At 39.8% G+C, this 27414-nt stretch overlaps 1 protein-coding gene across 3 annotated transcripts in view; it reads left to right on the top strand.

Annotated features, from left to right (window-relative positions):
- Window positions 1-27414, top strand: part of opcml (opioid binding protein/cell adhesion molecule-like) — a 344606-nt gene that overhangs the window by 218030 nt on the left and 99162 nt on the right. For all 3 annotated transcript variants that reach the window (XM_034293037.1, XM_034293038.1, XM_010899073.4), the window contains one exon: window positions 6691-6926. In XM_034293037.1, the coding sequence (XP_034148928.1) occupies window positions 6691-6926 (236 nt within the window). The remainder of the gene's footprint in view (window positions 1-6690; window positions 6927-27414) is intronic.

The raw sequence follows: 27414 nt of genomic DNA, 5'->3' as shown, positions 1-27414 counted from the left end.
ACATTTCAATTCTAAATGCAGCTGTAATACTCATAACCTATACATGATTTGTTGCGCTTTAAACTTTCTGTAAACTCTTCACATCTCCATGTTTTACAGTGGAAACACCCATGTAATCCTCTCTTGCAATACTGATTGAAATGGGTGAACAAAGAGAACACAGTGAAAGTGACAGTTCGTGCTCTCATCGGTTCACATTTCCACCCACCATTGTACTGCAAAGCAAAAGCCTTGACACCGGGAAACAATAGCTCTGACAGCTATCACAGATTCCCTAACATTAATTGTGATAATAACAGTAACATGCAATGAGATTGTGTACACATCCAACACTGCTGACCTTGCTCTTGAATAAATGAATACCCAATGAATAATTCATCATAATTATTTGTTGTATTATTTCCTGCCTTGTTTTCAGCGAAAGAGTAATACATATGCCACAACCACGCGTGACCTTCTCATGGAACAATTATGAATATTTAATAGAGTACTTTTTTATGAACAGCGATGCAGAGGAGGTAAAAGCCAAATGTAAATGTCTCAGCACAACAGAGTAGGTTTTTTATCATCTTATATGTGGTTTCAAGTATTTGCAAACTCAACATTTCACTTAATGTTTAAAGTTGTCACAGGTGATATGTGATTTTTGATTAATGTGTTAATTATTTTTATGATAACACGTGGGTGTGCATTGATGGCTATGTTGTACAGTTGAAGTCAGAAGTTTACATCTTAGCGAAATACATTTGCTCAGAATCCCTGACATTTAATCCTAGCAGAAATTACCTGTCTCTGGTTAGTTAGGATCACCAATTTATTTTAAGAATGTGAAATGTTAGAATAATAGTAGAGAGAATGATTGATTTCAGCTTTTATTTCTTTTATCACATTCCCAGTGGGTCAAACGTTTACATACACTAAATTAGTATTTGGTAGCATTGCCTTTAAATTGTATAGCTTGGGTCAAACGTTGTGGGTACCCTACAACAAGACTTCCTACAATAAGTAGGGTTAATTCTGTCTATTTCCTCCTGACATAACTGGTGTAACTGATTTTTAGGCCTCCCTGTTTGCACATGCCTTTTCAGTTCTGCCCACAACTTTCTATAAGATTGAGGTCAGCGCTTTATGATGGCCATTACAATATGTTGACTTTGTTGTACTTAAGCCAAATTACGAAGTATGCTTGGGGTCATTGTCCATTTGGAAAACACATTTGCAACCATGGTTTAATTTCCTGACTGATGTCTTGAGATGTTGCTTCAAATATTTTGCCACAACATGAAGAAGGAAACATAGGTTTCCTTCTTTGTGATGACATTTATTTGGTGAAGTGCACCTGTCCTTCCTGCTGCAAAGCACCCCCACAATATGATGATGCCACCACTGTGGTTCACCATTGGGATGGTGTTTTTTGACTTGCAGGCCTCCCCCTTTTTCCTCCAAACATAAAGAAGGTCAATATGGCCTAACAGTTACATTTTTGTTTCATCAGAGCACATTTCTGCAAAAAGAACAAACTTTGTCCCCATGTGCAGTTGCAAACCATATTCTGTCTTTTTTATGGTGGTTTTGGAGTGGTTTCTTCCTTGCTGAGCGGCCTTTAAAGTTATGTCGATATAGGAGTTGTTTTACTGTAGATATAGATACCTTTGTACCTGTTTCCTCCAGCGTCTTCACAAGGTCCTTTGTTGTTGTTCTGTGACTGACTTGCACTTTTCGCACAAAAGTATGTTAATCTCTAGGGGACAGAATGCATCTCTTTCCTGAGTGGTATGACGGCTGCATGGTCCAATGGTGTTTATACATGCATACTATTGTTTGTTCAGAAGAACGTGGTACCTTCATGCGTTTGGAAATTGTTCCCAAGGATGAAACAGACTTGTGGAGGTGTAAAAAATTTTTCTGAGGTCTTGGCTGATTTCTTTTGATTTTCCCATGATGTTAAGTAAAGAGGCACTGAGTTTGAAGGTATGCCACAGATACAACTCCAATTGACTCAAATGATATCCTCAGAAACCTCTAAAACCATGATATAATTTTGGGTAATTTTCTTAGATGTTTAATGGCACAACTTGTAAGTGAAATAATCTGTCTGTAAACAGTTGTTTGAAAAATGACTTGTGTCTAGCACAAAGTAGATGTCCAAAACGACTTGCCAAAACTAAAAAGTTTGTTAACATGAAATCTGTGGATTGCTTGAAAAATACGTTTTAATGATTTCAACCTAAGTGTATGTAAACTTTGTTTGAAAATGTTTGACGCCTGAGAAAGACAAAATTGTTAATATTACAAGTGCATGTACTGATTTTTGTGTGTTTAACAGAAACAGGGATTGTGTGGATATTTGGATATTTTTTATATACTGTATACATTAAAACATATGACACAGCATTGAGTCTTCTCCTATAATGTTTGATGAGGTGGCAGAACACAACCATTCATCCATACAGAATCCTTCCTTTAGAGTCCTTGGACCTTAATTGTGGTCTCTTCTCTTGCTGCCCATGATTTCAGCGGGGTTTAGGTCAGGGGACTGGGATTGCTATTGAAATGTTTCATTCCGTGGCCAGTGAGCCACTTTCTGGATGTAAGCTTTGGATCATTGTCATGCTGAAAAATCCAATGACGACCCAGTTTTAACCTCCTAGGACAGGCAGACAGATTTTGCTCTAAAATCTGTGCATGCTACCATGTACTCTAACAAGGTTCCCAGGGCCTTTGAAAACAAAACAGCCCACACAACCCCATATCCACCGGCATACCTTACAGTGGGGAGTTAATTATGTTCTCCATGACCATACACTTTTATACGTCAAAGACAACACTAGTGTTTTTGGCCGAAAGGCTCTATTTTTGTCTGACTTGACTATATAACCTAGGCCCTCATTCATTAAATGTGCGTTTGAATGAAATTTGACCTTAAAATGATCATACGATCATACAGAGCTGGCATTCATCAGTGCTATCTTTGTCGTATCCTTAGGATCAAACTCACGTCTGGTCGGACACCATGTATGCCAACATTAAAAAATAAGATAACTCTTGATTCACAATAAGACCATATTTTTCACCAAAAACCACAATCATAACAGCCTCAATAACAATAACCACAATTATAATAATAGGTAATATAAAAGAATATGACAAGGAATATAACACACAAACGTACCACAGTATTAAATAGTGTATCACTACTGTATTAATGCATTATTCATTTATTTCATTTTATTCTGCATTTTATATCACTTATTTCTGTCGTTCATGCGTTCGTAATGTTTGAATTGTCTTTGTGTATGTAATGCGCTAGACAAATAAGCTTGCTTTTCCTTTCTTTTCATCAGTCATTCAGGCGTTATAGTATCGACATACTTGGAGATCATAAATGGTTGTTATAATTTTGGTGCCTGGTATCTAGCTAACCGGTCATAAACTGACTTGTGAGAGGAGAAATAAATCAGTGTTTCTGGGTCAAGCAGTTACCCTAATGATGGGAGAGCTTGCTCTTCTAAAGGATTCGGCTCTGGGCTGAGACGTGAAAGTGTTCTATAACTGCGCTGATTTTGTCATGGAGAATGACTAATGGTTAATTAGCTGTTTCAGGATATAATTAATGTTGAAATCTGTTAATTCATAGGTTGATGATCACCACACCTACCTAAATTACGTGTGTGTCCTATGTAAATAAGGACCAGTTGTGACAGTTTAGTGAATCACACTAAACTGATCATATGTCTCTTCCCATGCTCGAATCTGAGATATTTTCTAAGAAGGTTTCATGAATAAGGGCCATAGTTCCAATCAAGATTCTAAGGATGTTTAGCAATCACTGAATTTTGTCTTGAGAGTAGAGGCTTTATTTTAGCAAAACCAAATGGTGTTTTTACATGGAAGAGGCGTTTAATTGTAGTTTTGGATACCTGGTGATGCTTGGCAAATTGTTTACCTCTCAAACCATCCAACAATGGAATAAGGACCACACATACAGATGAAATGCATGCTGTGTCCTGCTTCTCAGCACCATTAAATCCTATGAAGGCCATACAAATATCCCTCTCTTCTATTCCACTGTGAAATATACTCGAAAGTATTTTTATACTTATACTTTATATGTATAAAATTATATTCTTGGTGTGGTGTCTGTAATCGTCATTGTTTGATTTTTGTGTTGTTTGATCTTTCCCATGTTGATAGATGTCTTAGGGTGTTAGGCCAGTGTCACTGCATATTTATACTCAGGTAAAACAGGAAGTAATGGATGATCATCTAATGGCTAAAAAACACACTTGAATATTCACACATATAAATAAAGGAGAACCGATGGGCAGCGATGGTCAGCACCGTCAACACTGTCAATAGCGCATTAAATTATCAAGTACATTTTTCTCACATTCATGCACACTACTGTGGTAAAATGATCTGAAACATTGACAGAAAATAATGGCTTGAAAGTGAATCTCTGTCAAATGTTTCAAATGCAGGGTGTGGACAGAATAACATAAACCCATAAAAATGTATTTATATCCAGGACCTAATAAGGGTAGTTGCTCAATGTACCAAAATCACAGCCAAAAAATTAACACAGAATTTAACCAACACCTCAATGACCCAGTCTCAACAAAAACTGTACATTGTGAGAGTCACAAAACTGGAATTTATGGTAGGGCTGCCAATCAGAATATGCTGGTATCCGAGGCCAATGTACAAAGATGCATTACCAGGTTTCTCTATGCTGCAAACACTGTTCCCTCATTATGTTCCAGTATTCCAGGATGATAGTGACCCCATACACACTGCTAAACAAATTCAAAACTTGAACACCAGAATTATGTCAAACTCCTTCTATGGCTTCCCCAATCACCACATCTGAACATTTATAGATCTTTTGATGATGTCTCTTTAACAGTTTAAAAGCATTCAAAATAGAATAGGTCTACAAAAAGTCTCATTCAGTGGTGCAAGAAAATAATTGGTGGTTGAAAAAAAAATTCAAACTCATTTTACTTTTAAATGTTTAGGCTATATTGTAATGGAATACAATTAATACCAATACTACTACTACTAAAAATACATTCAACAGCTTTTACCACTGCAAAACCGGTCTTGCTGCATAGAAAACCAAAACAAACACACACACACACGCACACACAAATCTGACTTTAAAAAAAACAGGCATGTGTGCTTTCTTAGGCAGTGTTACCTGACCCCAACAAACATCCCTATTTATTAGTCTTGTATTTACTGGGACAATATTTTACATGTCTTATATATCCTATGTGCAGTACTGTAACACAAAATTCATATGTTTTATTTCCAAGTAAGTAGGCTACAGAACTCTGTAAACTGCATGATGTGAATAAATAATTCGAAAAATCACAAACCTTGATGCGTTTTGAAGACAGTAGGTGTGTGTGAAAAATATTTGGGCAAACCAAACTTGTAAAAAGATAACATTATTGTGTGATAATTTTGTTGTTTGCTCTATAACGCCACACAATTGCATTCATGCTCTCTATAAAACCCTAACTATAGGAAAACCAGAAAAACGGTGTGTGTGGTTGTTTTAAAAGATATAAGAGGGGAAAATAATGAACCTGTTTATTATCGAGAGGGGTCAGCTGAGGTAGCTTGGGCATCTGTTTCGAATGCCTCCTGAACCAACATTTAAATGGCGCCTCAATAATAATGTATGGGCCATATTTTATTCACTGTTCTGCTTGAATTGTGACCACAAACTTGTAGAGATCAAAGGCAAGGATGTTGGAGTGAGTTTCATTGTGGGAGAGAAATAAATGTTTGCAAAGGGTTGTTATTATTGTGGGTGGAACCAATTCATTTGTTTCTAACAATGGAGGGGACTTGTCCTCCCTGCTCCTACACTCTTGATCAGAGAGAAAATTAAGATCCAATCACAATTTAGACACAATGCGGTGAGCATGCACACATTTTAATACCAGGTGTAATTGCAACAAATGTAACCCTTTTTTTGGAATGTTATCCTTTCCCAATTTCTCATAGAGATAATGGTGTACACAATATAAATATGGTAAGAGTGTTCCCAGTATCGGCTTCCCTCTTGTTCAAATGAATGGTTAGAACATGCTTTTCCACAGGGCCTGGTTACCACGAGAAATGTATCATGGTAATTGGTAAAATGTGACAATCTGCTTGGCAAAATATTACGTATGTCTAGTTTTTTTTTTATAGAATGCAATAAATAACTACCAATTAAGACTAATTTGTACATTGATGTAGGATACGCATACAACAATCTATTCTTTATTACAAAGATGCTAGTCTATTGAAATAGTTATGAAATAGTTCAGCCTCACTGAAAGTTATCCTCTAAGAAGTCTGTTCTTTTGTAAATGTCCTGGGGACTTCAGCCTAGCGCTTACACAACTTGATTCAAATACTCAAGGGCTTGGTGATTAATTATATTGGTCTGGGTAAAAAAGGTATTGTTAGGTATTGGTCTGGGAAAAAAACATTTGCATCCCCAGTAACTCCACTGAAGGACAATGCTAACCAATCTTACTTGAGAGAGCCCATGGGCTTTCATGATCAAAACGTTAGATAGAATAGAAAAGTGACATCCTCACACATTTTTTTTTACTAGATTGGGTTTGAATACTGTCAAAATAAGCTGGAATGCTCACACTCATTTTCTGTCTCTCTGTTTCCTCACAGATGTATTGTGGACAGCAAGGTATCACGGGTGGCTTGGCTCAACCGGACCACGATTCTTTATGCAGGCGCTGAAAAGTGGTCTCTGGACCCTCGCGTGGTCCGACTGGAAAACACACCCATGACAGAGTACAGCATAAAGATCCATAATGTGAATGTTCACGATGAGGGACCCTACGTGTGCTCCATCCTCACTAGCAACAAACCCAAATCATCCAAAGTGCATCTCATTGTTCAAGGTAATCCCCTTTCTATCAGATTCTGTTAGCTTTTCACAGTTCTCCTGTGGTTTGTTTTGAGTTTTGTCAAGATGACCTGCATTTATATTGCAGTCTTTGCTCTGTAGTCTGACTGACATTAGTGTTGAATTTACAGATGGTTTATTTCAATCTGTCTGTGATGGTTATGCAATCGGAGATAAGGAGAAGAAAACCTCCTAGTTGCCTTCACAGGGATGATGTAATTAACTGGAACTCGCCAAATCTGACTCCCTGAGATGAAATTGGAATTTAATCTAGGTTTAATTTCAAATCGTTGATAGATATTGATTTGGAGACACAGCAAGTTGGAAAATACAATGGCCCTGTTTCAGTGCAAGGCAAGGGCTTGCTAAATCAGCTGTCGATAGTTGGACTTTTGTTATCATTTAAAGTGAAATCAATTTTCCTCACACTTCAGTTTCCAAAAACAATTAGGACTACTGCCCTTCGCCAGCTTTCGAGGTAAAGATCATGTAGACACATTTATTTTACATTTAATAAAAACTGAATTAGATTAAGTAACAACAGCACTGTCGCATATACTATTGGATCTTTCATTTAGAAAGGGGCTATGCCACAACACTACAATAGAGAGTCATATGCAAAGGCTGTTCATTCATTACACATTTTTATTTTGCCCTGACATAAATTAAGGGGAAACATAAATGAAATAATTGGCACCCTAATTATATTCTGGTACAAAATGTTATGCGATCAAATTAGTATACTTAGTATACTTGCGATCAAATTATATATAGGTCTATATATATATTTTAACTATAACAAATCATTAATGTGGATTTTGGCCACACTGTACTCTATGATTACTGTTAAATATGTAATTAACCTAGTCTTGTGGTTTTGAAGTAAAAGCTTTTGGCAATGATTTATTTTAATTCTACCTCATAATATTTCCGCAACTCACTATCCGAATGCAAAAGGCTTTGGTTCATGTCGGATAACGAAAAGTAACCCTGAAACAATAAATCTGTTAATAAAATGTAATTATTTATCTTCTCCATGTAATCTGTAATTATCTTCTCTGTGTACTTTTTCTCTAGCCTCCTTTGTATTCATGACCAATTAAGATACTGCGCAACATTAAAGATGGTATGTAAAACATGGCCAAACTTGTCATACTGTTTTTGTAAGATAAGACATTTCTCGAGACCAGAACTCGGTGAATTTCTGTGTGACAGTGAATTTGACACCCTCAGTGTCAGGCCCTCAGTTCACAACAACCAACACAGCACTGCAGCCTTCCATCACACCTCAGCTATTAATATTTCATGCTGTGTTTAGCCATGACATGCTTCACAAAAGAACTATTTATAACATTTTTTGCTGCATGCTTAAAAATGCACTGCTCCGCCTTCACTGACACCCTAGCTATTTATACAACACAGGGATGAGGTAGGTGTAGAATTGTGCTAGTCTCCTTGATAGTTACTATACCTGCAGTACAGTGCTTTTGGAAAATATTCCAACCCTTTCACTTTATCCACATTTTTCTGTGTTATAGAATTAATTTACATGCATACATACATAAATACATCTTCTTCCGCTTCATCCGGGGCCGGGTCGCGGGGGCAGCAGTCTAAGCATGGATGCCCAGACTTCCCTCTCCCCAGTTACTTCCTCCAGCTCTTCCGGGGGGACACCGAGGCGTTCCCAGGCCAGCCGGGAGACATTGTCCCTCCAGCGTGTCCTAGGTCTTCCCCGGGGTCTCCTCCTGGTGGGACGGGACCGGAACACCTTCCCAGGAAGGCGTTCAGGAGGCATTCGAAACAGATGCCCAAGCTACCTCAGCTGACCCCTCTCGATGTGGAGGAGCAGCGGCTCTACTCTGAGCACCTCCCGGGTGACCGAGGCACTGTCCCCGACTGCCACGCGATGTTGCACAGGCGTGTCAATCAAGACAGCCCCACAACATCCAGAGACTTGAGGTACTCAGGGAGGATCTCATCCACCCCCGGTGCCTTGCCACCGAGGAGTTTCTTGACTACCTCTGTGACTTCAGCCCAGGTGATGGACGAGTCCACCTCTGAGCCCTCATCCTCTGCTTCCTCAATGGAAGACGTGACGGCGGGATTGAGGAGATCCTCGAAGTACTCCTTCCACCGCCCGACGACATCCCCAGTTGAGGTCAACAGCTGCCCACCTCTACTGTAAACAGCATTGGTAGGGCACTGTTTCCCTCTCCTGAGGCGCCGGACGGTTTGCCAGAATCTCTTCGAGGCCAGCCGACAGTCCTTCTCCATGGCCTCACCAAACTCCTCCCAGGCCCGAGTTTTTGCCTCCACAACCACCCGGGCTGCAGTCCGCTTGGCCTGCCGGTACCCGTCAGCTGCCGCAGGAGTCCCACAAGCCAACCAGGCCTGATAGGACTCCTTCTTCAGCTTGACGGAATCCCTTACTTCCGGTGTCCACCACCGGGTTCGGGGATTGCCGCCTCGACAGGCACCGGAGACCTTACGGCCACAGCTCAGAGCGGCCGCTTCGACAATGGCGGTGGAGAACATGGTCCACTCTGACTCAATATCTCCAGCCTCCTTCGGGATCCAGTCAAAGCTCTGCCAGAGGTGGGAGTTAAAGATCTCTCTGACAGGAGACTTGGCCAGACGTTCCCAGCAGACACTTACAGTACGCTTGGGTCTGCCGAGTCTGTCCAGCTTCCTCCCCCGCCATCGGATCCAACTCACCAATTGGTGGTGATCAGTTGACATCTTTGCCCCTCTCTTCACCCGAGTGTCCAAGACATATGGCTGCAGATCAGATGAAACATCAACAAAGTCGACCATCGACCTACAGCCTAGGGTGTCCTGGTGCCACGTGCACTGATGGACACCCTTATGCTTGAACATGGTGTTCGTTATGGACAAACTGTGACTAGCACAGATGTCCAATAACTGAACACCGCTCAGGTTCAGATCAGTGGGGCCGTTCCTCCCAATCACGCCCCTCCAGGTGTCACTGTCGTTGCCCATGTGGGCGTTGAATTCCCCCAGTAGAACGATAGAGGCCCCAGTCGGAGCACTTTCCAGCACCCCTCCCAGAGACTCCAAGAAGGTCGGGTACTCTGCACTGCCGTTCGGCCCGTAGGCACAAACAACAGTGAGAGACCTATCCCCGACCCATAGGCGCAGAATTAATTTATCATCAAAATAATATACATATTTTTTAGAGGTGTCAATCTACACACAATACCCCATAATGACTAAGCAAAAACACAGGTGTCTCAATTTATTAAAAATACAAAATGGAATAATTTCATAAATATGTACAGTGGGGAGAACAAGTATTTGATACACTGCCGATTTTGCAGGTTTTCCTACTTACAAAGCATGTAGAGGTCTGTTATTGTTATCATAGGTACACTTCAACTGTGAGAGACGGAATCTAAAACAAAAATCCAGAGAATCACATTGTATGATTTTTAAATAATTAATTTGCATTTTATTGCATGACATAAGTATTTGATCACCTACCAATCAGTAAGAATTCCGGCTCTTACAGACCTGTTAGTTTTTCTTTAAGAAGCCCTCCTGTTCTCCACTCATTACCTGTATTAACTTCACCTGTTTGAACTCGTTACCTGTATAAAAGACACCTGTCCACACACTCAAACAGACTCCAACCTCTCCACAATGGTCAAGACTAGAGAGCTGTGTAAGGACATCAGGGATATAATTGTAGACCTGCACAAGGCTGGGATGGGCTACAGGACAATAGGCAAGCAGCTTGGTGAGAAGGCAACAACTGTTGGCGCAATTATTAGAAAATGCCCTCCCTCTGCTCAAGCCAGTGCATGTCCGGGCCCGTCTGAAGTTTGCCAATGACCATCTGGATGATCCAGAGGAGGAATGGGAGAAGGTCATATGGTCTGATGAGACAAAAATGTAGCTTTTTGGTCTAAACTTCACTCGCCGTGTTTGGAGGAAGAAGAAGGATGAGTACAACCCGAAGAACACCATCCCAACCGTGAAGCATGGAGGTGGAAACATCATTCTTTGGGGATGCTTTTCTGCAAATGGGACAGGACGACTGCACTGTATTGAGGGGAGGATGGATGGGGCCATGTATCGCAAGATCTTGGCCAACAACCTCCTTCCCTCAGTCAGAGCATTGAAGATGGGTCGTGGCTGTGTCTTCCAGCATGAAAATGACCCGAAACACACAGCCAGGGCAACTAAGGAGTGACTCCGTAAGAAGCATCTCAAGGTCCTGGAGTGGCCTAGTCAGTCTCCAGACCTGAACCCAATAGAAACTCTTTGGAGGGAGCTGAATGTCCACATTGCCCAGCGACAGCCCAGAAACCTGAAGGATCTGGAGAAGGTCTATATGGGGGAGTGGGCCAAAATCCCTGCTGCAGTGTGTGCGAACCTGGCCAAGAACTACAGGAAACGTACAATCTCTGTAATTGCAAACAAAGATTTCTGTACCAAATATTCAGTTTTTCTGATGTATCAAATACTTATGTCATGCAATAAAATGCAAATTAATTACTTAAAAATCATACAATGTGATTTTCTGGATTTTTGTTTTAGATTCCATCACTCACAGTTAAAGTGTACCTATGATAAAAATTACAGACTTCTACATGCTTTGTAAGTGGGAAAACCTGCAAAATCGGCAGTGTATCAAATACTTGTTCTCCCCACTGTATTCAGAACCTTTATTCAGTACTTTGTAGTATCACCTGACAGTGACCACAGCTTTGGGATCTTGATTGTAAATAAAATAGTTGTAAATTTAAAAAAGTCAGATATCAATCAAGGTGGACGCGAGAAAGCGATATGCTGCTTTCCTAACCTCTATCCAAACTGCTGGAGGTGGGCAAAGTGTGACAGATAAGTCTGCCAGTGACTAGCAATCACTGGCATCATTTGAGGAGATCTGAGTGGAAAATTCCTAGATCGGGACACCGACATCTCAGTGTGGGATGGTTGCATCTGGTCATACTTTGGGGGGCCCATTGCTGTCCCTGTCCTTGTCCATCTGGTCATACTTCTGACCTAGTCTAAATTTAAATAGACTCTGGATTTAGCCCACATGCATTCATAAATTATTCCAATTGGACTCTTAATATCACACCCGGCACAGCCAGTAGAGGACTGGTGACCCCTCTGAGCCTGGGTCCTCTCTAGGTTTCTTCCTACATTTCGGCCTACTTAGGGAGTTTTTCCTAGCCACTGAAATTCAACACTACTGTTGTTTGCTCCTTGGGGTTTAAGGCCGGGTGTTTCTGTAAAAGCACTTTGTGACAACTGTTGTTTTAAAAAGGCCTTCATAAATATATTTGATTGACTGATTGATTGATTGGATTGATTGCAGTAAGTGATCATTTGCCATTAGGCTAATCATAACATTTCCCAGTTCAAAGCATGTGGGCCTAGGACTTAGCCGTTATTTTCGCTACAGAACAAGGATTGGCAGTGGCATACCGGAGTGAGGTTGCGGGGCTCTGCAAGTTTGGGAGCGTTCTGTATGGAGTGAGGACTGTACCAGGTCAGCGGTACAGCCTAGGCTGTCTTGCAAATGCAAGATCTGTTAAAAGAAATAGCAGCCTAGAAAATGTGGCCAAGAAAGTATATACAATTTCAGAAGTTTTATAGAAGATCAATGACTCTTGGAAAGACCTTGTATTAAAATTATTGTTCCAAAGTGAAATGCATTTTTTGTTTGGCGCTGCATAGCAATATCCTGTAACTTCTATATTTTGGTATATATCTCCAATTCAACCACTTGGCTGTGCATACACATGGGTTGAAATTTGCATAGAGATATGAACACTTTTCCATCAAGTTCAACATTGATAAATGACAACCTTTGCGTCAAAACTGGCGTACTCATAGACACACATATTTGGGTTTACGCATGATTGATACCTGAGGCCCCAGGATTTGGGCATTCTTTCTTGTAAACAGATCTCCCCACAAATGTTTAATGAGGTTCAAGTGTGGGCTTTGGCTCAGCCACTCAAAGATATTCACAGACTTGTCCTAAAGCCACTCTATAGTTGTCTTGGCTGTGTGCTTTGGGTCATGGTTGTGCTGAGTTAGGAATCTTTGCCTCAGTCTGAGGTCCTGTGTTCTCTGGATCAGGTTTTCCCATATGTATTTTTCTCTGTTCCTCCTCCCTCAATCCTGACCCATCACCCGGTCCCTGTTGCTAAAAAGCATCCCCATAACATGATGCTCCTACCAACTTGAATGGTATTATCCAGGTGTTGAGTGGTGTGTTGATTTCACAAGAGGATGTGCAGTACATTCAAGCCTAATAGTTTGAGTACCAAAGAATCATGTTCCATATGCTCTCTGAATACTCCAGACAGGATGCTGTATGCCTTTTATTCCAGAGTGACTGTTTTCAAGATTTTGTCCATCTGACAGGTTCTACCATCTATGCAAAGAAACACTGAATCTCCATTGGCCATTGGGTTCCTGGACACCTCCTGGACACCTCCCTGACTAAAGCCTTTCTTGCCTGGTAAATGAGTTTGGTCAGACGGCCAGCTCCAGGAGGAGTCTGTGGCTTAAAACTTTCTCCCTTTCACCATAATGGAGCTTACTGTTCACCTGGGAACTTTCAATGCCTTAATAATTCTGTTTTAACCATATCCAGATCTATGCCTTGAAAATTATTTATTGGAGGACTACAAACCAAGCCTTGGACTTCATGGCTTGGTTTCTGATGTGATATTCACAAGTGTGTGAGATTATATATATGGGTCTATACTTTTCTAAATCACGTCCAATAAATTGACTTGGCCACTGGTGGACCAATCAAGTTCTAGAGTTGGATGATATATTTCAAGGATGATCAAAGAACACAGGATGTATTTGCACTGAGTTAGGAGTGTCATTGCAAAGCATCTAAATTACACTGCTCCAAAAAAATAAGGGAACACGCAATCATCACAGTATAACTCTAAGTCAATTAAACTTCAGGGATATCAATTTGTCCAGTTAGGAAGCATGAGTGATTGTGAATCAATGTCATCTGTTTTGGTGCAAATGAAAGTGGCAACAGATGCACTGGAGAGGCAACAGCAAGACAACCCAGACAACCCTGACTGATTCTTCTCTAGTTTTGCATTCTGCTAGTGTGCTTGTGTCCTACCTACTGGTAGCATGACGCAATACCTGCAGCCCATTCAGGTTGCACAGTAGTCGCACAGCTCCTCCAGGATGGCACATCCATACATGCTATCACGAGAAGGTGTGCTGTGTCTTCCAGTACAGTCACAAGAGCATGGAGGAGATACCAGGAGGCGGGCCATTACATGAGGAAAGCTGTACAAGACCATCAACAAAAAAAACTATCTTATGAATTAGCAATGTTAGTAGTACGATTAGATATAGCTTGTGTAAAGTTTGATTTCAGTAGAAGAACAAGTAGTAATAATAATAAATGAATTACAAGTAGTAATACTAGTCTACTTGTCATATGTATTACTTATTCATTATTATCTTTGTACCTGGCTGGCACCAATACAACCAGCCTGTAAATAATGACGAGACATTAATACATTTTCAACACTGTTAGTTAGAAAGACAGTGCAAAGGTGTGTGTATTAAAAAAATGCTTGAAGGAAATAGGCCTACCTTTGTATTGGGAGCATCAAAAGTTGAAATGACATTTTGTCATTTTGATATTTTATTTTAAAACTGTATTTTCCCTGACAAGAGCACAATCACTCCACGGGGATCCATTAGGGTTCTTAAAGGATGTCATAATTTTCTAGATTAAAAAACAGCAGTTGAAGGATCATTGGTCAGGCTGTGAATTTGAAGTATAATGAAGACGTGCAATGGCGATACTCGAAGAAGATGGCATGCGTTGTCTGTCTGCATGATGTGCATCGCGGATGGCTCTACCAAATATTAATGTGTGGGTGTTGAAAATACAAACAAAAATATCTTCCCTTCTTAGTCACTTTAGTCACCAATTTTGACATATGAATCCCTGTTTCAGTGCAACAATTTCCAATGGATTTACGACAGATTAATGTAATTGCAAACCTAACCTTTAGGCATCAGAGCCAAGCAATTCAGATTATTTTCACATTGGTCCAACCAAAATGTCACAAGGGTCAGTCTGTCTGAGGGCAACCTCAGTTAGCCATACAGGCATCTAAGGCACCACCTGAGGCAGTTACTAGAGCATATTTTGAACAGGAATTCCCTACTAACAATAATTTCCCGTCCCCAGATGATGCTGACCAATTTGCTTCACCCATGGGTCATGACATCCACCTAGCAGCTTACTATGTCTCTTTTGTTTGAAAATAATTCCAACTGAAACATTTCATTTAGCAAAAACCTGCATGTACTTAAGAGAAATACATTATTTTAATTGATCAGTAGCAATTTAGAAGGGGACAAATAACAAAAAAGAATGTAAAGTACACAATGCCCAGACAGAAATACTCAAACATTTAGCTTTTTCAATTTTAGAGGAAACAAAACAGCATTGAAACAGGACTTCATACTTAAAATGTGATTTTTCATTGTGGAGTTTGAAATGTGGCTACAATTACCTCTCCTTAGTTTATAACTGATAGAAATGAAAATCAGTTTGTGTTCACAACAAATCCACTTTCACAGTCTGTATGCCCCAAAACTTTTGCTAACATCCCAGGCCAGACTGCATCTTCTTCTAGATACATTCTGCCATATAGTGTATGTGAACTCCAGACCATCACATGTATATGAGTTTGAAGGACATCCCATTCCAAAATCATGGGCATTAATTGGCCCCCGCCTTTGCAGCTATAACAGCAGCCACTCTTCTGGGACGGCTTTCCACAAGATTTTGGAGTGTCTCAGTGGGAATTTGTCCGTATTCAGCCAGAACAGTATTTGTGAGGGCAGGCACTGATGTTGGACAAGAAGGCCTGGCTTGCAGTCGCCATTCCTATTCATCCCAAAGGTGTTCAGTGGGGTTGAGGTCAGGGCCCTGTGCAGGTCACTCAAGTTCCTCCACACCAACCTTGTCAAACCATGTCTTGATGGACCCTGCTTTGTACATAGGGGCACAGTCATGCAAGAAAATGAAACGGCCTTACCCAAACTGTTACCACAAATTTGGAAGCACCCAATTGTCTAAATTGTCTTTGTATCCTGTAGCATTAAGATTAGCCTTTAAGCATCATGGGCTTCAGCACTCGGTGGCCTCATTCTGTGAGTATGCATGGTCTACCACTTAGTGGCTGGGCTGTTGTTGCTCCTAGATACTTCCACTGCAAAATTATAGCATTTACAGTAGTCACTGAGCTCTTCAATACAGCCAATACACATTGTACTGCCAATGTTTGTTTATGGAGATTTCATGTGCTGGATTGTATGCACCTTTAAGCAATGGGTGTGTCTGAAACACCAGAAATCAATAATTAGTAGGGGTTTCCATATACTTTTGGCTATATAGTGTATTTCAGAAATGTTTTGTTCAACTGTCAGTCACTGTAGGATCACATTTTGTTTAAAAACATAAACAAAAACCTTTTCAAATGATGGAAAGCTATAAGACAACATCACTACAAATCCAGAAGTCCATGCTCAAAAAGGCTTCAACTATCTTAGCTAACTAATGACTAATGCCTTAGTGTACTCATCGCAGTTTGGGTTAGGTGAGGCGTACATTCGATTTCCTCTGATATGGCCCCAAGCTTGGAAAGTAATGAATAAAGTAGTCAGCCAACCAGGTAGGAACTCCCGTTTATAGCAGGAGAGAGAAAGATCAGGAAGTCTATGGGGACAGTACTTTTCTAGTGGTCCTTCTGCCCCCCACAGCCCCCTCCCTCTGCTACTGCCAATGAAATGGATATCCATGTTAACCTGCACAGAGGAATGGCCTCCAGTGGCAAACATCAATCACCCGAGTAACCTTGTTGACTAATACCCCCAGGAATAAGGGACCTGCTTTCAGGGTGACTGTACAGAGATGCTAAAGTTGAGCAAACTGCATTCAGGGGACACTACCAAAAGGAATATGTTATCTAAGGTAAAGCTTTTTGCTGCATATCTTAGTAGTCTTCTTCCAGTACTACAGTTGATGCATTGGAAAAGAGCTGGAATGTGAGACAGTAGTCAACCAGTTTAAATTTAAGAGCATTCAGATTGAGGGATGGAAAATATGCAGGTTTTTAGTCTTTCTATACAAGGGTTGTAGGAGTGGGCATGGACATTTAGTAAATGTTTCAATTTGTTTATTCATTATAAAAAAATGTATCATTTCATTTTATTTTTGGTTTTGAATTAAGGTAAATTAGCATAGGTTACGTTACACATATTACATGTATTTGTTGCCACTCAAATTGATAGCAAATGTGTTTTTCTTCCAATACGCAACAATATTTTATGGTTGTTTCAACTGTCCTCTAACAGAAAATGACCACAAATGGCATTCCGGATGCGATACATTTATGGCTTATTTGGTGGATTGTTTCAAAGTTTTAAAGAGTTGGAGACCAGGTAAAAGGCAACCTACTGTTTGTTGTCCTTCTTTTAAACTAAGGCTTTTGATTTTCCTCAAAACTCTTGAAAACTGAATGATAGATGTAATTTTATGCATGGTTTTTATCATGCTTAGTAACAATGTGTGGGAAATCTTTGGAGGCATGAAATATGAGATGCATTTAATAACTTCACTAACAGAGAGAAAACAAAGCAAGTATCTTCATTATCTTCTGAGCAGACTGCAACTGTGTTCTAAGAGACACAACCAACCTATTGGATCTCAACCTTTTTAATAACATGGGGTAGTCGTTAGGCATTGCATAATTTTCTCAGTAGAAATATATGCAACTTGTGGGCAGTAACTTAATCATACCCACATTGGCATATTTACACTAGCATACAAATATACTTTTCCATTCCTTCCATTGGGAAATTAAATGGCAAAATGGTTCTGGGTCCAAGGAAAATAGAGGGACACCTGTTTTCCTAGGAAATATTAATAATATTCATTTCAAATAAACATACCAGAAACATTCCGTAGCAGGTTTGATGAAAACTTGGTAAATTTCACCCAACATTTACACTACCATTCAAAGGTTTATCAGTTAGAGTTTTCCTGGTTTTTGAAAGATAAAATTTTTTTGGTCCATTAAAATAAATCAAATCAATCAGAAATACAGTGTAGACACTGTTAATGTTGTAAATGACTCTTGTTTCTGGAAAGAACATTATTTTTAATGAAATATCTACATAGGCGCATTGTGTTTGCTAATCCAAGTTTATAACTTTAAAAGGCTAATTTATCATTAGAAAACCCTTTTGCAATGGTTTAGCACAGATGAAAACTGTTGTGCTGATTACAGAAGCATTAAAACTGGTCTTTAGACTAGTTGAGCATCTGTGCATCAGCAAATGTGTGTTCGATTACAGGTTCAAAATGGCCAGGAAAAAAAAGTATTTCTTTTGAAACTCATCAGTCTATTCTTGTCCTGAGAAATTTCTCAAAGAGTCTAAAGATGCTGTACAATGCTGTGTACTGCTCCCTTAACAGAACAGCGCAAACTGTGTTTAACCACAATTTCAAGAGGAGTGAGTGGCCCTAATGCACATCTGAGCAAGAGGACAAATACATAATTGTGTTTAGTTTGAGTAACAGACGCCTCAGGTCCTCAACTGGCAGCTTCATTAAATAGTACCCGCAAAACATTAGTCTCAACATCAGCAGTAAGGAGGCGACTTAGGGAGGCTGGCCATATTGGCAGAGTTGCCAAGAGAAATCCATTTCAGGCCAATAAAAAGAAAAGATAATATGGGCAAAAGAACACAGACACTGGACAGAGGAAGATTGTTCAAGTGTTATGGACAGACAAATCTAAGTTTGAATTGTTCGGATCACAAAGAAGAGCATTCACGAGAAGCAGACCAAATGAAATGATGCCAGAGGAGTGCTTGACACCATCTGTCAAGCATGGGGAGGCAATGTGATGGTCTGGGGGTGCTTTGGGGATGGTAAAGTGGGAGATTTGTACAGGGTTAAAGGGATCTTGAAGAAGGAAGGCTTTCACTCTATTTTGCAAAAACCATACCATACCCTGTGGATGACATTTGATGGAGCCAATTTCCACCTACAACTGGACTGTGGCCCAAAGCACAGCCCCAAACTGTGCTAGAACTGTTTTGGCAAGTCAGCTGGAATTCTGTCTATAATGGAGCCTGACCATGTGGTACGTAAGAACGGCCCATCAAGCCAAACCAACTTGTGTTAAGTGCTTCAGGATTTCTAACTTTGGTGGATTTCTAACTTGGAGTACATAGTGTGAGGATTTTCATATCTCATAGTTATCACAAGTTATCTGTGGCTTCCATTACCTGTAAACGTGATTCGGTGAGTGCTTCAAGACAATGCTAATCCGTTTAGCTTTCCCAGCAGTGGTCATCCACTTGTAAATGTGAATAGACCCAGACTGTAGGGATGCTCAGCATGGCATTCGCCACTCATACTAGACATAGTGGGGAGCCTTTGAATTCTGATGGCTGCTCTGGTGCGCCCCCAAAACATGTGCTATCTCCTGAGAAAAATGTCACACACAATGTGATGTGTCAGGGGGCAGGCGTGGTTCAATTTAATTATAAAGCTCTCTAAACGGACTACTGGATAATCTTCTATGGTGTGTGACTCTGTGTTTTTAGATTAGACCCAAGCCCTCTCTAGCATGAGGGGCGTCTGAAAGAAAAAGGATTGTCCTCGCAATTCAATGCACATTGCCCTAATAAGCTTTCATTATTATATTGAGAGGAGCCTCTTCTGTAGCCCTTCAAAAGCAAGTAACGAGGCTTTTGAAATATTCAGGCAACATTAGGAGAATTGAAATTGGAGCCAGCTTCTATGCTTTTGTCGGTGTAACATATTAAGACGTGAACTCTTTGTTGATTTCTCACATACTGGGTTCTTAGGCTACTGGTCGGTTTTGCACTGCCTTTATGTTTTCATTTTCTTAATGATATTGATGTGTGCAACGGGAGTATTTAAAGCTATTTTGCCAATCATTATTTCTGTTTTTATCCAGAGTCACAGATGTATACCTATTCATGTATAGTCAGGTCTCTACAAACAAGAAACCAGGCAAGCTTAGTTCAGCTGGCCTGCAATAGAAAGTGTTGCCACCTCGAGATTCAAACCTAGAACGTGAGAGACTCTTGTCTCTATCCTGAACAAATTATCTTTTGCCATTGATAAAGTTAAACTGACTAACGTTTCTTACTAAGTTTACCTCCACCACAAATAGCTGCTATGTATTGCGTTTGCCAATGGCCATTTTAACAGCCTATTAGCCAGTAATAAGCTTTACCGGTATCTACTAACTTACTGGAATGACATAAGAATTGAGCAATTGCTAGTGAGTCTGCCAAAGCTATTTCATTTGATGGCATAAGAACATATTTTTTTATTTCGTGGCAAAACAACATACTTTTTTCCTTTCATTCGTGAATTACATTTAAACAATAACTATGAATAAAGGCGACGATAACTAACTTTTTCATCAAGTGAAATAATTAATAAATGTTGTTGCTCTCAATAGATTCAAACTTAGTTCTTCCACATGAGAGGCACTGTCTTTAACCACTACGCCATGACATTACACTTTTCAGCAGTCACTAGACTCCATTGAAGATTGTGTTAAACTGACTAACGTTTCTAATTAAGTTTACCTCCACCATAGTGTCTATGAATTGTATTGCTTATGTCACTGGCCAATTTAACAGCTTATTAGCCAGTAATAGGCTTACCATTATCTACTGAATAATCATAAGAATTTAGCAACTGCTAGTGAGACTGAAGATGAAGTTGCAATATAACCATAAACTGTTTTATGTCAAGCTTACTATAATGCAGATACTAACAGTTTTAGCCAGCAAAGTTTTCGTCTATATGGAATAATTCATAATGCGTACTTCGCTTCACCTGCGAGGAGATACGAACTCAGGACCTATAGTTTACAGGTTCACTTTTCTAATCACTACACTATTTAACAAGGTGTTCTCGGTTGGTTGGTCTGTCGTTTGGTCGGTAAGTTGGTAAGAGACATTCGCTCTTCTTGGCCCGTCTCCGCTTACGCGGTCCCGCAAAAAAAGAGTTGTACAGTGTATTTCAGAAAGTATTCAGGCCCCTTCACATTTTTCATATCTTGTTCGCAAATAAATATTGTTTTGACATTAATCTACACTCAATGTCAGATAATGACTGTGGGAAAACACATTTTTAGAAGTCTGTGCAAATGTGTTGGGAATTGGAACCTGAAATATTGCATGTTTGTAAATGTTCTCAACATTTGCGATGACTGTCCAAATTGAACTCAGTTGCATCCTGTGTCCTTAGATCATCATTGAAATGTCTTTAGAACTTAGTTAGGGTCTGTGTCAGAATCAACTGACTGGACATGATTTAGAATGGCACACTTCTAAATAAATAAAGTCTCACAATTCAAATTGCATGTTTGCAAAAACATGTTTGTTTGCAAAAACCAACCCATGAAGCCCACGATTGTGGGCTCCTTCAATGTGAAATCATAGAAGTTTGGAATGATCAAGCCTCATCAGAGAGTGGGCTGTCCGGCCAAACTAAATAACTAGTTTGGTCAGAAACATGCACACCAGCATCCCACTGGAGGTCATGTGGTAGGGCTCTGGCAGTTCAAACGGCAAAGTTAGAGAAGAATCAATCAGGAAGGATAAGGAGACAGCAATTGTCTGTTGCCACCACCTGCTAAACCATTCCCTTTTTGGGGGTTGTACTGATGTTGCCTCTCCAGTGCACCTGTCGTCACATTCATTTGCACCAAAACAGGTGACATTTATTCACAATCGCTTACGCTTCCTAACTGGACAGATTTACGTCCCTAATGTTTAATTTACTTGGTATTACATGATGGTGATTATGTGTTCCATAAATTATTTTGAGCAGTATAAATTATGAAGCATGGTAGTGGGGCATCATGCTATGGAAATGCCTCTCAGCGCCTGGGACTGAGGACCGGTCAGGTTCTAGCAAAAGATGAACGGAGCAAAATACAGAGAGGTCCTTACAGAGAAAAATATCTTGAGTAGCTTTACGTCAAGACTGTGAATGCCCTTTTATTTGGGTGTGTTGGGGTGAGGTTGTTGCTGATTTATCAACAGCGCACACTACACTTCTTCATAATATGGTTGTTCGATATTCCAAAATAAAAACTATTCATAAATTAGCCAGCAGGTATGTGTGTTATGGGGACAAGTCACTTAGCTTTGCTAAATTGTTCCTATTATTCCATGATACATTTCCATTGTCAGTTTGTTTACTACAAGCTTATTATTTTATTGTTGGAAATACAAAAAGATACAGAGTATAACAACACATTTTGTTCATTACAGATTAACATGTATTCTTGAATGGTTACACATGCTCATGGTCTTGTCTTGCACTACAAACAAATCTTCTGCAAGATGTTTAAGTTGTGAGTGATGAAAGTGGACACCATCAAAAACCATCATATCTGGAAGAGGCATATCTACTGATTAATTAGAGAAATATAAGTCCAAATAATTAGAATTTGCTAAAATGTTAATAAGCATATTGCTTTGTTAATGTGGTAAAACGCCATGGTTTCTGTCAAGTCAATTTGGTGCCAGACAATATGACTGGCAGCTTTTTCATTTACCTGACATTTCAGGCTACTTGTAACCTCCTATTTTCAATGTAATTATTTCAGTCTGTCAAGAAATGTCATTAGTTTTGCCCAATTGATGATCTACCTAAAGTATCGTGCGTAAATTGATTTTCTCCATTCCCACCAGAAGTCATCATAACACACTGTTGAAATACCAAAATCATTTGTAAACCAATATTGTTTTATGGATAGGTCGGAAAACACGCATGAAACATTCAAGGAAACTAAGATAGCTTGATGTTGCTAACACTTCTTTATGAATTAAATGTATTTCATACGGTCGTTTTTACATCAGCAGTTGTCACAAAGTGCTTAGACAGATACCCAGACTAAAACCTCAAGGAGCAAGCAACAACAAGAAAATGATACACAGCATCTAGGAAAAACTCCCTTATAGTGTCAGAACCTAGGATGAAACATTGAGTGAAGTTAGACTCTGAGGGGTGGTCAGTCGTGAGGATGAATCCACAGACTAGTGGAAGAGGAGATCATTTTAGTAAATATATTTGAATAATCCCTCGTAGTTCATCTTTCAGGGTCTCATGTGGGGTAGAGTGTTTGCTGCGCAGCCGGTCTAGTTTGCAGTGTGAAATGCTGTCATCATGGGTAATGCAATGTCATGTTATACAGTTTTTTCCCCATCCAGACAATTTGTTTGGCAGCCAATACTTTTACCAGCTTTTCAATTGTTATTTTGGCTCTGTACTCCAGCACTTTGGATTTGATATAAACGTTAAATATATATGTTAAAATACAGATTCAACTTTAGAGACTGCTTTCATCAATGTCGGATCAACCATTTACAAATAACAACGCGTTTTGTGTATAGTCCCCCCAATTACAGGTATCAAAAGTGTGTTTGTTTGCATAATTAGAGGGTGCACAAGAAACGTGTTAAGTTAGTTGCTGGTACTGACAATACCAGGACCAAAGTGTCAACTTGGCACTCAACAACCGCACAACTCAGTAGCAAGTGCATTCTACTCAATTCATTAGTTATTATTGTTGGAAAGAAGAAAATACAAAATATAAGCATAACTAATGTAGGAAGTGTTACTTTACAAATGCTACAGAGTTATTTAGGCACAAAGGTAGGGTATCAGATGTTTTTTGAAAATTGGCAGGTATTCTGCTCTCCTATCCTCAAGGGGAAACTGGTATTTGTTAATAATAATCTAACCTTATTCCTAAATGAAATTAATCCCAACTCCTAACGCCAGTCCCTAATGCCTTGTAATTCTAAAACTATCCCCAATTGTAAGTTTTACCCTTAACTTACTCTTTTCCTTAATGGGGCTCAACAACCAAAATTGTCAAGTTGCTTATGGAAACATCTTTTCCTGTAAGACCTGGATCACACACACATAAACATGCATGCAAGCACAGAGGGCCATTCAAGTTAGTGGATTCAGCTCACAAGTTAATGTCTGAGTCCAGCTCCTGAACTCCATCAGTGACCGGTTGTAATGGAAAATGGTGTTCATGCCACACATCTTAATGCATTAAATCATATAAAATGTCACCTAATTGCATTGATTTGTTTAATTAATTACACTGAATCGTTTATATTTTACCTGAATTTCATGCTCATGCTTCGAGTGTAAGATTGCACTAGATACCTACAATGCAGTTTTTTACTGCCTTTTTGCTTATCTTAATTAAGATTGCCAATAATCTTGTAGGGCATTATATTTACATATTATCCACATGAAGTATGATGTAACACATGCAAATACTTCCATTGAGCAGATTTTTGGGTTGACATTTCATATGCATTTGTAAACAAATATCTGCATTTTGTTCACAGACAAATGTCTATGCATCTGCCACAGACTGGATACGTGCTGTTTATGACAGCAAATGCAATTACCTAGTGCATGCTGATGGCTTTTCACTGAACCTCTAATAATGTTAGAGCAGCCAAAATGACCCAGTTTAACGGGGGTGATGAATCAGCGGTCCATTCCACTGCCATAAACGCAGCCCCATTAATAACATTATTAGAGTGGAGGGGAAGTGGCAATCGCCATGCAAACCCACTGTTATGTTCACTCAGCATGTTATGCACAAACAGCTTAGCTTCCATGATCCCCTGGAGGTGGTAGTAGGCAAGCAATTATAATAAAGGCCACACATAACGCTATTGCAAATGCAAAGATTTAATATTACATTAGCGTTCAGGGGGCTACTTAGTTTTCACCCTCTGGGTTTCTGGTGGCATTTCTCAGGGGCAGACAGGAATTGAAGTGGCATTCACAAGCTTGCTTCTCTAAAAAAAAAATGTATTCAAGGGGATGCTGTTGATCCCTATATCACCAGCTCTCTACTACAATTCGTTTAAACTACTGTGCCTTCAAAATCTATTTAGACCCCATCCCTTTCTCCACATGTTGTGTTATAGGTGTATTTTGTAATTAATAAAATTAAAAACTACTAAAATGAAATGTGGGGGGAAAACACATTGATTCTATCAAAATGGCGTAGATTTGAAAAACTTTGAAAAACTTTTAAAATACTGAAGACCCCTCTACCATTTCAGATAGAGTTGAGAGGTACTATTAGCTGAGAGGCATTTTACCACTTTTATTTACACAAAGTAATAAAAACAGTGAACAGCACCCCCTTAGAACTGCAATTACAAACTTGCTGAGGTATAACATATCACCTTCCAGATCACAAATCAAGCTTATTGGCTACCATCTGTGATCAATTGTAATGACTGATTAGTTCAGAATAAAAGCAGTTGTTCATAGAGGACTACACTGCTTAGTAGAGCAATTTCAAAGCAAAGAATCCACTATGGGCGGAAAGGTACTTTCAAAGACCAATGAGATAAAGTTGTGGAAAGGCACAAGTCAGTGGAATGATACAAAAAGATTTTTGTCTATTCCTTGGAGCACAGTCAAGGCCTTTATTATAAAGTGGAAGGATACCACCCACACCTCGAATAGATCAGGCCCTCCCACCAAACTGGATGACCAGGGAGAGAGGAGACTGATCAGAAATGCTACCATGAGAAGCTACCAATGGCAGCTTTCAAAGAGCTTCAGACCTGTGGTCTGCAGCGGAGCAGCTGCTGTACCAGGCAGTAATGCAGCCTGAGAGGATGCTTTCACTGGTGTACCTGTAGAAGTTGGTGAGAGTTTTTACAGGCATGCCAAATTTCTTGAGCCTCCTCAGGAAGTTTGGGGCAGTTTTCACTGCTGAATTCGCTAGTCTGGACCAAGTAAGTTAATCTTTGATGAATAGACAGAGAAACTTGAATTTGGAGACTCTCCACTTCAGCTCCATCGGTGTGTATGGGGGCATGACCCCTACTCTGTCGCTTCCTGAAGTCCACGATCATCTCTTGTTTTAGGCGTTATCTATAGGATGTGAGGAGCAAAACCAATTTGTGATCTGCCTTCCCGAATGCATGGCGGGGGAGGGGTTTGTAACCATTTCGTATTTGTGAATAACAATGGTCAAGAATCTGATCGCCCAGGTAGGATATTAAATGTGCTGGTGATATTTTGGTAGAACTTTCCTCATACAGTATCTGCTCTATTGAAATCGCCAACAACAATAGCAGCTGCCTCAGAGTGGGCGTCCTCTAGTCTATTTATTACTCCATATAGGACTTCCAGTGCTCGCATTTTATCCGCCTGCGGGGTATATAGACTGCTGTGATCAGAGATGGGCAAAGATAAATCAAAATGTTTTTTAAAGTAAGATACCAAATACCTTAATTTTAATTATATCAAAATAAATGAAAGCCACACCATGTATCAAAAATAAACAACTGTTTTTCTGTATTTTGAAAATACTAAAAATACTTTTACAAGGGAGCATGAAATCTCTTTGCAAACCTTCCATCTATTGGCCTGTTTGATCTATCCCTTCACCAGTACACTGACTCAGTTGAGCAGAAAATGTTTGATAGCAACAGCTTTTCTCTGTATAACGAGTCATGCAATAAATCTCACATGCAACCAGTTAACAGATCTAATATTTTTATATTCCCGTGACCACCTATATAATGGTTAGTTTTAAAGTAACCAACAGTTTGTTTAAATAATGGTTTGCTAATGACTCATAATTGAATCCTAATTTAGTTACTTGGTGTTTGGTAATGAAGGACCTACTTTGCATCAGCAACACTGACTCAATGACAAACAAGTCATTCATAAGACAACTGATGGCACCTTTATTCATAGCAAGTAGTTTCTAAGTAATTAATCATTTGATAGTTAGTCATAAATACATTGCTCAAAAAAGTCTTGATGAAGGAAATGTATTAAAGATCAAAACTTACTTTGATTTGAACATATCAACGGTCAATGGAAACCAAAACCACTAAAAGATCAAGGGGCGGATTCAAACTTACACCAAAAATCAAAGGCAACTTATAATGTGACTCAGTAGTGTGTACAGCCCCCACGTTCATGTATGACAACATCTAGGCAAGTTCCTGATGAGATGGCGGACGGTGTCCTGGGAGATCTCCACCCAGGCCTGGTTCAAGGCATCAGTGAGCTCCTGGACCGTCTGTGATGCTACTTAGTGGTGTGGGATGCACCAATACATAACATCCCAGAGGATCTCAACTGTATTCAGATCTGGGGAACGTGAGGACCAGTCAATGGCATCAATAATGTCGTCATCCAGGAACTGCCTACACACTATGGCCACATAAGGCCTGCACCAGGAGGAGCCCAGGGCCCACTGCACCAGCGTCTGACGATGGGTCTGAGGATTTTGTCCGAGGACCTAACAGCAGTCAGGGTACCGATGGCTAGCACGTGGAGGTCTGTGCAACCCTCC

The sequence above is a fragment of the Esox lucius genome, chromosome 7 (assembly GCF_011004845.1).
Source record: "Esox lucius isolate fEsoLuc1 chromosome 7, fEsoLuc1.pri, whole genome shotgun sequence".
Taxonomy (NCBI): Eukaryota; Metazoa; Chordata; class Actinopteri; order Esociformes; family Esocidae; genus Esox; species Esox lucius.
This window is presented reverse-complemented; position numbering and strand designations above follow the sequence as displayed.